Consider the following 16160-nt stretch of genomic DNA (forward strand, 5'->3'; position numbering starts at 1 on the left):
AGGTTCTTTGATTTACTTTTCACCAGTAAGACAACTGAGACAGGCAGGTATAGTTTTCTGCTACATGGTTTATTTAAGTGTAAAGCTCAGGTATCTGTTCTCTCTCTCTCTCCATCTCTCTCTCTCACGATATGTATCGTAATATATGTCTCTGTCTCACTACGTCCATCTACATGTTTATCTATATGGCTCTCTATATCTCTCTGTCTATCTCACCCCCCTCTGTGGCTCGGTCGCTGCTTTTATACTCTATCTTAATTTACATTTTAAATGAATTTCCATAACTAACATGCAACATGACATGTCTTTATATACATGTACATTTGGATAATTAAAGCTAAAACAAATGTGCATATCTCATTTATGCAAATTTAGAAGACTATCATTACTATTAGTGGTTCCCTACACATATCTCCCTTTTTTACCAAAAAAAAATTAAGGAGCTTAATCTTTTTTAAACCTATTTAACCGACAACTATTTATTTACTGTAATTGATAGAATGTTAAGCCATAATACAAGGTACACATTTATGTGTAGTGAACCACAAATAGTCTTCTGAATTTGCATACATGAGATATGCATATTTGGAAGACTATCGGTACTATTCGTGGTTCACTACAGTACATGCTCCTTTACAAGTCGCGCAGATGCTGGATTTTCAATATATATAGGTTAATCATCATAAGGAATCTTGTAATACCAATTGTCTATTATCTAGACTGGTTAACTAGGAATAATAATGATGATGCTGATTTATTCATATATGGAGCATTACGTAATGTCAATGCCCCTCATAGTTGAGGAACTAAAATATTCAATGTACTAAGATGGTAAAATGACAAATTAAGAGTGAATTACACACATCAGAAGATGGAATTCATGCTTACCGAAGTACGAGGCGTAACGGGATATTAATGCACGACACTGCCGGACGTTCATGTATATCTTGTGGTTGATAGACTGTTATCACAACGGTAAAGACTCCTGCGAGTGCTTATTATAGCTATTACTTTCCCTCGAGCTGGGCACTGTAATTGAATGTCTACGAATAATTTTAGATAGCATCTCTTAAATGATAGCATGACTGGTTGACCACAATTATGATGAATATATAAGGCTGTATTCCGAACAGTGGACTAACTACTCCGCGCCCCAGATATGTCGACCGACTAAATACCTTGCCGTGTAACCCCACACTGAGCTTCAGAGCTAACTTGACACTAACCTTTTCACTGTAGCCTATTCTCCATCGTGTCAAGTAACCTCTGACCACATTCGATTGCCCCCGCCGCCCGCCAATCAAATTTAAAGCCCGCACTCAATGACTCATTGAACGATCTAGCCAATGAACGTGAACGAGTCAAAGCGCGCTTTGTTCAAATCCGGACCAATCAAAGATAAGGCTGAATATCAGGGACTTGCCGTAACCTGTGGGCAGCACGCAAAATACATCATCCCTCAGTAGATAATGATGCAGGGCATCAAACTGCTCTGGTTTCAATTCCGATATACTCCATGCTTTCTTTGTGTACGGTTATGCACTCGGAACTACTCGGATGTCTCCGCACTCGACAATAACTATGTTGTTAGTATGGAGCTTGCGGAATCAGCCGAGGATTGCCGATTGACGATCAACCAATCAGCGTTTTCACCAAACTTTGGTGAAAAATTTTGAAACATGGATTCGATTGGCTTATATAAATTGGGTCAAACTATTTTCGTCAGAGGTTACTTGACACGATGGAGAATAGGCTACAGTGAAAAGGTTAGTGTCAAGTTAGCTCTGAAGCTCAGGGTGTGTAACCCGCGAATAGAGACTAAATATATTCGCCATGGGGAAGTATTCAAGTGGGTCGGCCATATTTGACCCGTGGAATAATTAGTCCGCTGCTTTGAATGCATCCTATGATAATTAGAATAATGAAGGTGTCTCCGATGTCTCTCCACCGATGTCTTCATTTGCATCACTTCTATAGCTAGGCCAAGTGCGGATAAATTGAGGATTCCAGCAAGTTTTCAGTTTTGTACTGCATTGTTATTTCCTAACGTTTCAAACAGCTGTGAAGTTTTCTGCCAATATACCATGGGTGAGTCGCTCGTAGAGAAGCTTTTGCATGTGATGTAATATTAATTCATATTTTCTCCATCTCACGTAGTATAAGAAAGAAGTAACGAAAACACACTACACACACACTAACATAGGTTGATTAATATTTGTCCAGTGAAGGCCGCTTGGACCAATGCCAAGCCAAAGTGAAAATCATTATGGATTTAACTTACTGAATATAAAATTAACATGTGAATCTGTAAATAATTGAGAAGAGTACTGGAATATATCGTGACTAAAATCAATTTTATGATAATTAATTACGTATGAATGAACTTTTCGGGGTTGGAGAGGAATGGCAAATATCATAAAACCCCCCTATCAAATTATTAATTGGCTTGTCTACTTTCCAGGCAATACCCTATTCAGTGAGTGTACTCTACCAAACGCTTACCAGAACATAACCGCGGCGCCGGAATGCACAATTGGCAGCGTCTCTACGAGTCTCGTCTGTACCTTTAACCCGCTCTTCCTGCTCTTCTCCGCCTCTGGATTCCGCTGCCTGTGCCCGCCGGGGACGTGGCCATTCATTTATCCGAGCTTTGCTATACCTAATGCACCGCCTGCAGAGGTTGTGACAGTCTGCATCAATAGTAAGTGTCAACACTTTAATTATCATACACAGTATCTTTATCATTTAATTTTTATTAGTTATACTATGGGACCGTTCATATGAAAAATCTATTTTCTAAAAATCTATTTTCTATTCGCGGTATCTTGTGATCACGGTCTGTGCCCTGAATACCCCGCGGCGTAATTACTGGCAGCGCGACCCAGTTACTTCCAAAGCTGTAATTAATTCTTGGCTGCGCTTGGAGTGATCACAAGATACCGCGAATAGAAAATAGATTTTTAGAAAATAGATTTTTCATATGAACGGTCCCATAGTGTGTAAGGAAATACCTGTGGAAAACCAAAATAATTTAAATCACGCTGTAACACCGTCCATTCAATAATAATAATAATAATAATAATAATAATAATAATAATAATATTTGTCGTTATTGTTGTTACTTTCATGTTATCAGGCCTACCCAACTACCAGGCTCGGCACCTAATGATCCTTAAATTCACCGATAGATCGGACCACACTACCCGTTTTCAAGGTGTGCGTCAGTACGCATTTCACAGTTTCAGAAAATTTTATCGGAAGAAAATTTGAGATGAGGTACACTACTTTGCAAACCCGCTGAAAATCATCACTATCACAGCGCGTACTAGGCAAGAACGGTGTCGCGTTAGAAACTGAGAAGTGCGTACTGATACATACCTTGAAAACGGGTATTGTGGTCCGATATACCGGTGAATTCAGGATCATTCGGTGTCGAATCTGGTGTTAGGTAGGCCTGGTATTTATTGTAAAATATTAATTTTTAAAGCACGACGAATGTTTGTACGTTTTAAATGAGTTAAAATCTACATTCCAAGTTGAAGGCTCTCCATGCTCAACGGACGCAGATTGCAACCTTAGAGCGACGGACTGCCTTGGCGTTGTCTCAGATTTTGTCGTCCCGGGGCTCTCGGGACGGATTACCTCGGACATTGCAAACTTGCTGACGGTAAGAATTCGCATATCCAAAATTTCCCACTTCAATTTACTTTCACAGAAGTCTGGGAACAACGCTTGGTTTATTTTGGTCGCTCAGTCACCTCTCTCTTTAAATTTGTAAGTGGTGGTCACTTTGTCTTACTGCGCCTGTGGACAATAATTTTTCAGCCTCGAAGATCACAAAGTGAAATTAATGTCTGTCTGAATTTTCTTGTAAAAATATAAATTTTTAAACTCTGAAATTTGTCCTGTCGGCCACAAGATACCGTGCTCTATCGTTTTAAGCAGGACCTGTCTCTTACACACAATTCAAATACATTAATTAATTAATTAATTAATTAATTAATTAATTAATTAATTGATTAATTAATATAAAATGATATAAATTCATTTTCTGGGAAATGTCTTCCTTGCTAATTTTTCAAAGGGGTCACGGAAGATTTCAGATTTTCTCTGAAACACTCATATTTGGCTACAGTGTAATATGTTTTGGTAAGTCAACTAGCCTCGAATGGCTCGCTAAAATTTATTAAGGCCCACAACAAGGCCTATTTTAGTTACAGATTTACGATGACTAGGGAAAAATGCTGCTAAATCAGTAATTATATTAAGAAAAAAAAGGCGATGTGGATGAGTTTGTATTGGGTTTACCTGTGTTTGTTATAAACATTGCATATAATTCTAATCTCGTGCTTTTTAAAACTTTCATTGCAGCCAATAACAAGTTTTATATGCAGCTTCAACGACCGGTTTACCGTGGACATTACGCCCAGCTACTCCTGCAACTCTAACACATGCACCGTTCTAAACACAAGTGAGTTTTAACTGGTTAACATGGTCCCTAGTGAGTTTTTTGTCGTTGATTTTTCTTTTTGATGGACACAGGGATTACATTCAGATCAACAGACGATCACTGTAATTACAGACAATATAAAAAAGATTAAAAACAACAACAACAAACAAGCAAACAAAAATGCCGTATGGAAAACAAACAATATAAGCATTACATAATTCAAAGATATCACCTTATAGTCTTAGTATCAAAGTATCAATAATCTTCGCAATATTTATAAGTCACATGTCTATGTCACGTGTCTTTTGCAGGTCCACCTGTCAACACGCCACTCGTGAACGGGAGTACTTTGTTCTACCAAGGCCTCGTCCGTGATTTGCTTCCAACCATCTTCCGCACGTACTCCAATGTGGTACCAGACCCGAGCGCCGGAAACCGCCTGACGTACCTCGCTCAAAATATTTATAAGACAGTCTTTCCATCGGTGTTTCCCTAACTGTATCTTTATCGTCGAGATTTGTTGTGCACAAATCGATTTTTATTTGTGTATGTTGAACTTTAAATGGTAAATCTTAATTGGGTAAAAAGCTGATATTTTACATGTATATATTTAAATTCCGGACTATGCAAATGCTTAGTCATTGTAGGGTATTCTGAATACCTCTGAACTTGCTTTCAAATATGACTCGTTTGTTCTCCTGCTTCATATGACCCAGATGCATGCTTACAGGGAACTGTTTTAGAAAAACGGCAATTATTTGTCGAATTAAGGTTTGGTCCTCTCAAAAGAAGTTGATTTTGTACAAAAAAACGGCATGCAATTGGTGATATTTTGAAAGTATGATAACGACTTGTAATACATTCATGTTGTACTAAATATAGTGGGGAAACATCCATAGCATGATCCAATACAGTTTTTAAGCATAATTATACCCGCGCATCTACACATGCATGCTTCTTGTATGCCGTTTTGATGAGAATAAAGTTGCACGACCCAACTTTTCAGCAAGTCTGAATTAATGTGAACCACGGCTTGCACCTCTATGTACAAAATGTACATATTGTTTGATATGGAGCCTTTCATCGTTATATATGTGCATTTTCATAGTAGTGTAAAACAAAATAACCACAGTTTAGTTCGGCTGTTCATCTTTGTCATCTTTCCATTATTTTAGGCAAATACTACGAACCTGAAACAGTTGTTTAGCATTTTATACCTGTGCACGCATATTTCATCTCTCTGCTGTTTATGATGAGTAAATGTATACGGTCCAAACATTCAGAAAATAACATATCCATGTTCGAAATAGATATATACATCTTAATTTACGAGGTATGTTTCATCGTTTCTTAATATTTAATAAAATTTCATATTTTGTATCTTTTTGATTAAGCGTCCTCTTTCTCATAACTCCGCCTTAAGTAAGTAGTAAATGACTATATAGTAATATAGTAAATAATAAGTAAATATTGAATTACAAACTCCATCTAACTAAATGATTGAATGAATGAATAAATGAATGAATAGATAAACAATGAAATAACACCTTTACACTAGTGCTATTTTACTTATGTGGCCCAGCTTATATGAACGTTAAACCATTGTTATAAAACATGGATATTGAAACCGGAATGTTTACAATGCAAAATCTAGGGTTTCGCAGTAAGAACTCGAGATCTTCTCATGAACCTGTGGCCAGAAATATCAAAATGCGCCGAACACGACTGAAAATCATCAAAAACTGCCATAAGTTACCAACCAAACTTAGTTATCAGGAAGTGACGTTCCATTTCAAAAAATGTTTTTTCCTACAGAAAAACCACATCCAGAAAAAAAAAATGATAAGAGAACGATAAGAAATTGCAAAAAAAGGAGTAATATAAGACTTACAAAGATATATCTGCAATATTCAAAGCCTTTAATCTTTTAAAGTGAATTATGCGGATTCTGATCAACACCCATTTTGAGATACTATGAACACTATCATCATAATTCACAATTATTACTGCAATTTTACCATATTTCCAACAGAAAAAGCTGACTCAGTGGCAATAACAGTCACCATCTTCTTGATTTGTGTTAGATATGAAAAAAAGAACCATTACATGCACACCTTGTGCAGTTATTTTCGACCATTTTACCAAGTAAAACATGCGTTTTCGGTATGTTAATACATGACAGTGCCGGGCGTTCATGTATATCCTGTGGTTGATGAACGACGGTAATAATTCCTGAAAGTGATAAACACAACTATTTACTTTTCACTGAGCTAAGGGTGCTAACTCCGTATCTTCGAATAATTTTGGATAACATCTCTTAAACGCAGGGTAGTGCGAGAAAGATGACCGGCTGCACTTTATTATAACGATCAAGAAAAACTGTGACAAATTTAAAAAAAATTAAATAATATAAGGACCGATGTCTCCCCTCCATATCGTCATTTGTACTGCTGTCGTACCTAGCTGGCGTGTGGATAAATTAAAGATTCTAACAAGTTTTTCAACAAGTTGTGTACTTATTGTTACTACTGTCTTAATTAAGACTCAAAACGTTGTGGAATTCAAAGTCAACATGGGTGAGTCGCTCACAAAGAATTAGCTGAACAAAAATGGTTTAAGATATCCAGAACGAATGTGTTTAATCATATACATAAAAGTACCAGAGTTTACTCAGTTCACTTCACACCTATATGACATAGTCGTTGCCGCCATAGTCAGTTTTATTTATTTTGGCATTTCAAATGTTGCAAACGTTCACCATTAACGAACTATTTTACTTCTTAACTTTCCAGGCAATATTGTATTCAGCGAGTGCACTGTACCAAACGCATACCAGAATGCAAGCACGCAGATGGAGTGTATACCAGACGGGTTACTTGGCAGTAACGCTGTGCCTCCCATCTGTACATTTAACCCGCTGTTCCTTGCCTTCACCGCCACTGGATTCCGTTGTATGTGCCCACCGGGGTCTTTTCCGTTTACCCTTCCTACCTCCGTTTTTCCTAGTCCAGTAGTGGATGCGACGTTTGTTTCCGAATGCGTCACAAGTATTTATCATTATTATTGTTATGATTTATTATACCTTGTTACAACATTCAATGATAACAAAACACATAATTGCCTTTCATGTAATTGTTATTATTATTATTATGGTCATGTTGGTGTTGTTTTAGTCCAGTTATAATCATTATTTTGATAATTTATTTCAAATCAATATAGTTGTTTTTTGTTGTTTATACATAATGTTCTGATTTTCGTAAAAATATATATAGTTGAAGGCTCTCCATGCACTACGGACACAGATTGCAACCTAAGGGCGACGGACTGCCTTGGCGTTGCCAGCCTTGCCAATACAGATATCCCACCGCAGTTCAACTTCGGGATTACCTCAGACATAGCACGTTTTATCACGGTAAGCACATTCTTTTTCATATTTTTATTTATTTATTTATTATTATTTATCTGTTGTGTTCTTTTACTTTTATACTGAAAACATTTATCCATTTGTTACCCTGCTTCCCACAACCTATCCTGCTACAGTGTACCCTCATGTAAGCAATTGCAGAGGATAACTGCCAAAGCAGCGGCGTCTTTTGGATTTGCCTACGATGATAAAAATCATCATTCGTATTTTTCAAACTTTTGCTTTTTAAAACTTTTTATTGCAGCCAATAACAAGTCTCATATGCAGTTTTAACGACCGGTTCACCGTGGACATCACGCCTATCTACTACTGCAATGTTGACGAATGCGCCATTCTTAACACAAGTAAGGTTTTTTTTTTCTGGAGACCTGTAAGAGATCCACATCCAAACGATTAAGTCAGCTACGTTTATACACTCCCTTGATATTAAAGATTGACAAAAAATTTAAAGTGTGGTATGGTTGTATTCATATAATTTTTTTAATTATTATCACATTCCTCGTAGTAAGCTTCAACAGTTTATCCGCATAATGGAATCCCTACCTGTACAATCTACGACTCAGCTGTCAATACCCTGTTCAATACGTCACGTGTTGGTGTCACGTGTCTTTTGCAGGTCCACCCGTGAACACGCCACTCGTGAACGGGAGTACTTTGTTCTACCAAGGCCTCGTCCGTGATTTGCTTCCAACCTTCTTCCGCACGTACTCCAATGTGGTACCAGACCCAAGCACCGGAGACCGCCTGACGTACCTCGCTCAAAATATTTATAAGACACTCTTTCCGTCGGTGTTTCCGTAACTGCCTTTATCATCACGATTTGTTGTGCACACAAATCGGGATTGCCTGTGCGTGTTGTTAAACATTAAATGCCTTTTATCATTGTTGGAAAATAGCTGATATTTTATATATTGAATATCCGGAGTATGCAAATGCAAGCTGAGTCATATAGTGGGAAACAAACAATATGTTAAGCATCATTTTACCCGTGCGTCTGCATGCTTCTGGTATGCCGTTTAAGTTTAGATTAATGTTGCACGTTCAGCAGCCTTGGGTAAATGTGAACTGCAGGATTGCACCTTAATGTACAGAAAAAAAAAAGAAATACATCTTACTCGATATAGTGTGTTTCATCTTTATATGTGCATTTTCATAGAATTGTAAAACATAACCATCGCAATGTAGTTCGACCGCTATCTTCATCATCTCTCCATTATTTAATGTAGACACTATGAACCTGAAACGGATGTTTAGCATTATACCTGTGTATGCGTATTCCAACTCGGCCGTTATGATAAAAGTGAATGTATACGACCCAAACTTTCAGCAAAATAGCGACTGCATGTGCGAAATAGATATATACATCATGGATTTACGTGGATGTTTTGTAATATTAAACATAATTTCAGATTTCTTCTCCTCTTGACTGAGCGTCCTCCTAAGTGCGTAGACACCTTACGTAAAATAACAAATATTGAATTAAAACCCCCATCTAACTAAATTATTAATAAATGAGTAAATAAATGAATAGGTAAACAATGAAATCGAACGATCAACAATGACGCCCCTATAAAACATCAAGTATATTGAATCCAGTAATTTTACTATGTAAATTATAGGGTATCCTGGTGTGAAGGCCTGTCCTGAACCCCTGAAATTATAAAAATGTGTAGGACTCGACTGAAAATCATGAAAACCTTTAATTACATCCTTACTAATTTCCTAGAGAGTGACGTTCTACGTGTATTTTTTAAATATTTCTCCATAAAGAATGACCACAAAAAATAAAGAAGGTAAAAACAGGCTAATTCCAAAATTCACCGCTGTTTTGGTGGTAAAATGTGATTTATTACATTTCTAGGTGTTGTTAACAATGTATATATTATAGGATTTTGAATCCCACGTGAAAAGTTGTTATCCCTTTAAATTATTTTCGTGCTTCCGTAAAGCTGTTGTGTGCAATTGTCTTGATCTAAGTAGCAATAATCAGTCTATAGAGACCGTTAACAATACTAATGTACGTTTAGAGTCATGACCAGTCGTTCGAAACTATAACGCCCATCTAGAAATAGCGTTATAACTATTATCATAATTCTCTATTATTATTTCAATTTTCCAGAGATGGTGTGCAATTGTCTTGGATCTAAATAGCAATAATCGGTCTATAGAGACCGTCAACGATATTTTAATACAATTCTCAATTATTATTTCAATCTCCCGAGTTTCCAAAGTTGACGCAGTATCAATAACTCTGACCAACTTTTTATTTTTGTGAAATATGAATATATGAACCATTTTATTCACACTTCGTGGAGACTCAGTATTTTTTACCAATTTACCGAAATATATCTGGCATTGATGGGACATTTTAATTTACATTAAAATGCCTGACACCGCCGGGTGTACACGTATAACTTGTGGTTGATAGACAGTTATCACAACGGTATAATGACTCCTGCAAGCGAAAATAACTGTTTTCTTTTCTCTGAACTAAGGGTGCTAATCCCATATCTTCGAATAATTTTGGATAACATCTATTAAACGCAGGCTACGGCTACGGCCAGAAAGATGACTGGCTGGACATAATCAGATAAAAAATATGAAGAATGTAAATAATATAATATAATGCAAATAAAGACTACAGTCTCCCCTCGATTTCGTCATTTGCACTGCTGCCATACCTGGGTGACGTGTGAATAAATTAAGCATTCTAGCTGGTTTTCCAGAAAGTTGTGCACTTGCTGTTATTACTGTCTTAAGTTTCAAAACGCTGTGAAATTTAAAGTCAAACATGGGTGAGTCGCTCACAGAGACATAGCTAAACTAAAATGGTTTTAGATATCTAGAATGAACGCGTTTTATCAAATTCGTATACATTACAGAGAGAGAGGTTAGTTCATACCTATATGACGTAGTCGTTGCCTTGGTCAGTTTAATTTATTTTGCCATTGCAAATGTTGGAAACTTTCACCATTTACGAACTATTTTACTTCTTAACTTTTCAGGCAATACTGTATTCAGCGAGTGCACTCTACCAAACGCATACCAGAATGCAAGCACTCAGATGGAGTGTATGCAAGACCAGTTACTGGGCAATGACGTTGTGCCTCCTATCTGTACATTTAACCCGCTGTTCCTTGCCTTCACCGCCACTGGATTCCGTTGTATGTGCCCACCGGGGTCTTTTCCGTTCACCATTCCTACCTCCATTTTCCCTAGTTCAATAGTGGAAGCGACGTTTCTTTCCTTTTGCGTGACAAGTAATTATCATTATTATTGTTTTACTTTATTATAACTTGTTAGAAAAAGGACAACATACAGTGATTACATAGCACACATTTGCCTTTCATGTGCGTTTTACTATTAAAACCGAATTGTTAAAATTGGTGTTGTTCTAGTTCAGCTATTACCATGATCTTGATATTTTATTTCAAAAGGAATATAACGTTTTGATTTCCTTAAAAATTCAAGTTGAAGGTTCTCCATGCACTACGGACGCAGATTGCAACCTTAGGGCGACGGACTGCCTTGGCGTTGCAAGCCTTGGCAATTTGAATATCCCACCGCAGTTCAACTTCGGGATAGTCTCTGACATCGCAAGTTTTATCACGGTAAAATAATTTCATTTTTTCAATATATATATATATATATATATTAAAAAAATAATATATCACGTGTATACCATGGCACGTGTATACTATTATTTATCGTTTGTGCTTCACTTTTATTCTGAAAAGGTTTATCCATCTGGTATGCGGTTCCCACATTCTATCCTGCTACCATCTTTTAAGCAGTCCCAGAGGATAATTGCTAAAGCAGCGGTAATAATAACCATCGTTTGTATCTTTACTTCAGCCAATAACAAGTCTCATATGCAGTTTTAACGACCGGTTCACCGTGGACATTACGCCTATCTACTACTGCAATGTTAACGAATGCGCAGTTCTTAACACAAGTAAGTTTCAACGAGTAAACATGGTCGCTTAGTGTTCATACACGGGTATGAGATCCATACTGAAACGATAAAGAAACGATTTATACCCTCCCTTGGTATTAAAGATTGAGAAAAAATTAAAAAATACGATCATTGTCATATTCCACATAGTAAGCGTCAACAGTTAAATAATCTGCATAAAGGAATCCCTAGCATTACAATGTACGACTCAGCTGTGGATACTCTGTTCAAAACGTCACGTGGTGATGTCACTTGTCTTTTGCAGGTCCACCTGTGAACACGCCACTCGTGAACGGGAGTACTTTGTTCTACCAAGGCCTCGTCCGGGATTTGCTTCCAACCTTCTTCCGCACGTACTCCAATGTGGTACCAGACCCAAGCACCGGAGACCGCCTGACGTACCTCGCTCAAAATATTTATAAGACACTCTTTCCATCGGTGTTTCCGTAACTGCCTTTATCAACACTATTTGTTGCACATAAATCGGGATTGTCTGTACGCGTTGTTGAACATTGAAATACTGTTTATAATGCTGTTTCAGGTTCATAGGGTCCACATTAAATAATGGAATGATGATGAAGACGGTCGGTTGAACTAAATTGTAATGATTATGATTTACAATTGTATGAAAATGCACATATAACGATGAAACGCATCATATCGAGTAAGATGTATTTCTTTTTTTTTTTCCAGGTCTACCCAACTACCAGACTCGGCACCGAATGGTCCCGAATTCACCGGTAGATCAGACCACACTACCCGGTTTCAAGGTGTGTATCAGAACGAATTTTACAGTATCAGACTCGACACCACTCTTGCCTAGTACGCGATGTGATAGTGACGATTCTCAGCGGGGTTGAACAGCATTGCATCACCACTCAAAATTTGTTCAGGGTATGATACTGTGTAGTGCGTACTGACTCACACCTTGAAAACGGGTAGTGTGGTCTGATCTACCGTTGAATTCGGGACCATTCGGTACCGAGTCTGGTAGTTGGGTAGACCTGGAAAAAAAAGAAATACATCTTACTCGATATGATGCGTTTCATCGTTATATGTGCATTTTCATACAATTGTAAATCATAATCATTACAATTTAGTTCAACCGACCGTCTTCATCATCATTCCATTATTTAATGTGGACCCTATGAACCTGAAACAGTTTTTTTAGCATTATACCTGTGCATGCGTATTTCAACTCTGCCCTTTATGTTAAAAGTGAATGTGTACGGCCCAAACATTTAGCAAAATAACAACTCCATGTACGGAATAGATATACACATCTTGATTTACGTTTTGTGATATTTAATATAATTTCGTCTCTTCTTGACTGAGTGTCCTCTTATTCATCTCTCAGACGCCTTACGTAATGTAAAAAAAAAATATGGAATTACAAACCCCATCTAACTAAATTATTAAGGAATGAGTAAAAATGAATAAGAAAACAATAAAGCAAACATCTTTTTCTTGCCCTTGATCTACTATTTGTGTTCTTGTCATATTGCAGTAATACGACACAACCTACAAGAACGTTTAACAATGAAACCACTATAAAACATCATGGATATTGAAACCTGTAATTTCACTATGCAAAGTATAGGGTTTCCCAGGCACACGTCGTGTAGACTCAGTTATTTTGGATCATTTTACCGAAATACATCAGGCGTTACAGGATACTAATGCACGACGCTGGGGGGGGGGGGGGGGGGGGGGAAGGGGGGGGGCAACACGTGTAAATTGTAGTTGATACACAGTTATCACAACGGTAAAGACTCCTACTAGTGATAATAACATATATTTTCTTATCTCTGAAGTAAGGGTACTTATTTCCTGTCTTTGAATATTTGGATAATATCTCTTAAACGCAGCCTACGACCAGGAAGATGTCTGGCCTGACTTAAAATTAACGATCAAGATTAAAAAAATGAAGAATGTAAAAATACATTGATATAAAGACTGATATCTCCCCTCAATACCGTCATTTGTACTGCTGGGATATCTAGGTGACGCGTGGAGAAATTAAGGATTCCAGCAAGTTTTCCAAGTTGTACACTTACTATTATTACTGTCTTTAGTTTCAAAACGTTGTGAAATTTAAAGTCAACATGGGTGAGTCATCACAGAGAATAAGCTGAACAAAAATGATTTTAGATATCTAGAATGATTGCGTTTGATATATGTATATATATACTCATATGACTTAGTCTTTGTCAACAGTTTTCGATTACATTAAATTTGTTATGGGAAATATTGTAAACTTTCACCATTAAATAATGATTAAAGTTCTGCACTTTCCAGGCAACACTCTATTCGCCGAGTGCAGTCTACCAAACGCGTATCAGAATACAAACACGACGACGGAATGCACAACGCTTAGTGTCGGCAGCTTGACGAGTCCCGTCTGCACCTTTAACCCGCTCTTCCTTGCCTTCACCGTCTCTGGATTCCGCTGCCTGTGCCCAGCGGGGTCGTCTCCCATTCCCTTTTCTCCTCAATTAGGAGTGGCGGTTCCTTTCGTCTGCTCGAGAAGTAATTGTTATTGCTTCATTTTGTTATATCTTACTATAAAGGAAAACATTGCAAAGCACATACCCGACTTTCGTGTAATTGTTATTATTATTATTATAACTGTATTGTTATAGTTGGTGCTGTTTTAGTTCAGTTATCGGGATTATTTTGATCGTTTGTTTTAAAATAATATGGTCAATAGTTTTTGTTCATTCATAATGTTCTGATTTTCGTTAAAAAATCTAGTTGAAGGTTCTTCATGCACAACGGACGCAGATTGCAACATAAAAGCGACGGACTGCCTTGGCTTTGCAAGTCTGGGCAATTTGAGGATAACCTCGGACATCGCTAATTTGATCACGGTAAAAACATTATTTATTTATTACCATTTATCTTTTTGTGTTCTTTCACTTTTTTTTTTCTGAAAACGTTTATCCATTTGATATGTTGTTCCCATATGTTGTATCTTGCTACCATCTTTTAAGTAACTGCAGACTATAACTGCTAAAGCAGCGGTGTCTATGTTAATAATAACAATCGTAGGTATTTTTTACTTCAGCCAATAACAAGTCTTATATGCAGCTTTAACGACCGGTTCACCGTGGACATTACGCCCATCTACTTCTGCAACGTCAACCAGTGTGACATTCTTAACACAAGTGAGTTTTAAGGAGTTAGCATAGTGCATTTGGTCGTTTTTTTATTTTTATTATTATTATTATTATTATTATTATTTTTGTACGGGATACTGGTAAAAGACCCAGATCCAAAAAATTAAGTCAGCTACGTTCACACACTCACTTGGTTTAAGAGATCAAGCACGATTGACGAAATTAAAAAAAAAATGTGGTATGGATATATATAACATAATTCAAAGATGCACTGCTTGGGGATGTATCAATATTATTTTTATTTTTAATAATATCATCAGAATCATTAGAGAAATAATAAATTTGTATAATGGTGTAACAGAATCTCTAGCTGCAACTTCTACGCCTCAGCTGTCGATACTCTGTAATATACGTCACATGTTAATGTCACTTGTCTTTTGCAGGTCCACCTGTGAACACGCCACTCGTGAACGGGAGTACTTTGTTCTACCAAGGCCTCGTCCGTGATTTGCTTCCAACCTTCTTCCGCACGTACTCCAATGTGGTACCAGACCCAAGCACCGGAGACCGCCTGACGTACCTCGCTCAAAATATTTATAAGACACTCTTTCCATCGGTGTTTCCGTAACTGCCTTTACCATCGGGAATTGTTGTTCAGATATTGGAATTGCCCGAGCATGTTGTTGACATATTGCAATTGAATGCGTTGGTAGCGCAGTAGCTGATATGGTACGTACTGAAAATCTGGATTATTTCACTGGATATGTCCATAGTTTTGATACTGGACGTTTCCTCCTTCTTTCCTCTTTTTTTTTCGTTTTCTTCTTTCTCCCTTCTTTCTTCTTTTGTTTATCACTCTCTGTTACTGCACATACTTCACTCTTTAAAAATAGTATCATTGTTTGTTAGATTTTAGTAGTTGTATTGTCTTACCAAACTGTATTTCTTTTAATCTTTTAATCTTTCTATCAGTTCTACAGAGATGTGGTACTTCATCAGTGGTTTTGGGCATAGTATTTCAATGATATGGATAAATAAATTTCTTTGTTGACCAATTCCTGTGTAAACTTTCATAATTTTGAATACAGTAATAAACTTAGTAAGTAAAAAAAAAAAAACTCTCCTGTTCTAAGTATGATGAATAATGAACTTCATATGGTTAATCATGATTGTAAAGATCACCTACATTTAGAAATACAAACAAATACTTGT

At 37.0% G+C, this 16160-nt stretch overlaps 3 protein-coding genes across 5 annotated transcripts; all 3 read left to right on the forward strand.

Moving 5' to 3' along the window:
* The first annotated feature begins 1763 nt into the window (after positions 1 to 1763).
* Positions 1764 to 8995, forward strand: LOC106159257 (uncharacterized). 3 transcript variants are annotated; one of them, XM_087019208.1, is made up of 6 exons: positions 1764 to 2088; positions 2462 to 2701; positions 7243 to 7497; positions 7723 to 7862; positions 8119 to 8218; positions 8491 to 8995. In XM_087019208.1, exons 1-6 carry the CDS (start codon positions 2085 to 2087, stop codon positions 8673 to 8675), a joined length of 924 nt encoding a protein of 307 aa, XP_086875334.1. In that variant the 5' UTR covers positions 1764 to 2084; the 3' UTR covers positions 8676 to 8995. The 3 variants fall into 3 exon arrangements, with proteins under 3 accessions (XP_086875334.1, XP_086875335.1, XP_086875336.1); XM_087019209.1 differs by having other exon boundaries at positions 1767 to 2088; positions 7243 to 7401; XM_087019210.1 differs by lacking the exons at positions 7243 to 7497; positions 7723 to 7862; positions 8119 to 8218; positions 8491 to 8995 and adding exons at positions 3537 to 3667; positions 4372 to 4471; positions 4762 to 5830 and having other exon boundaries at positions 1783 to 2088.
* A 1552-nt stretch (positions 8996 to 10547) lies between these two features.
* On the forward strand, positions 10548 to 12406 carry LOC147760489 (uncharacterized). The gene is made up of 5 exons (XM_087019211.1): positions 10548 to 10669; positions 10880 to 11134; positions 11346 to 11485; positions 11730 to 11829; positions 12095 to 12406. Exons 1-5 carry the CDS (start codon positions 10666 to 10668, stop codon positions 12277 to 12279), a joined length of 684 nt encoding a protein of 227 aa, XP_086875337.1. The 5' UTR covers positions 10548 to 10665; the 3' UTR covers positions 12280 to 12406.
* Positions 12407 to 13787: 1381 nt separating this feature from the next.
* LOC147760490 (uncharacterized) lies at positions 13788 to 16052 on the forward strand. Its single transcript, XM_087019212.1, has 5 exons — positions 13788 to 13938; positions 14128 to 14358; positions 14584 to 14699; positions 14897 to 14996; positions 15392 to 16052. Exons 1-5 carry the CDS (start codon positions 13935 to 13937, stop codon positions 15574 to 15576), a joined length of 636 nt encoding a protein of 211 aa, XP_086875338.1. The 5' UTR covers positions 13788 to 13934; the 3' UTR covers positions 15577 to 16052.
* The last annotated feature ends 108 nt before the right edge of the window (positions 16053 to 16160 follow it).

Source organism: Lingula anatina, chromosome 8 (assembly GCF_051362555.1).
Source record: "Lingula anatina isolate TDL-2025a chromosome 8, LinAna3.0, whole genome shotgun sequence".
Taxonomy (NCBI): Eukaryota; Metazoa; Brachiopoda; class Lingulata; order Lingulida; family Lingulidae; genus Lingula; species Lingula anatina.

Bases quoted from the DNA above. Each gene is read 5' to 3' on its own strand.
- LOC106159257 (XM_087019208.1), top strand. The intron at 7,863-8,118 runs GTAAGCACATTC...TTTTTATTGCAG, and splicing joins ACATAGCACGTTTTATCACG to CCAATAACAAGTCTCATATG. The intron at 8,219-8,490 runs GTAAGGTTTTTT...TGTCTTTTGCAG, and splicing joins ATGCGCCATTCTTAACACAA to GTCCACCCGTGAACACGCCA.
- LOC147760490 (XM_087019212.1), top strand. The intron at 14,700-14,896 runs GTAAAAACATTA...TTTTTACTTCAG, and splicing joins ACATCGCTAATTTGATCACG to CCAATAACAAGTCTTATATG. The intron at 14,997-15,391 runs GTGAGTTTTAAG...TGTCTTTTGCAG, and splicing joins GTGTGACATTCTTAACACAA to GTCCACCTGTGAACACGCCA.
- LOC147760489 (XM_087019211.1), top strand. The intron at 11,135-11,345 runs GTAATTATCATT...TAAAAATTCAAG, and splicing joins TCTTTCCTTTTGCGTGACAA to TTGAAGGTTCTCCATGCACT. The intron at 11,486-11,729 runs GTAAAATAATTT...TCTTTACTTCAG, and splicing joins ACATCGCAAGTTTTATCACG to CCAATAACAAGTCTCATATG.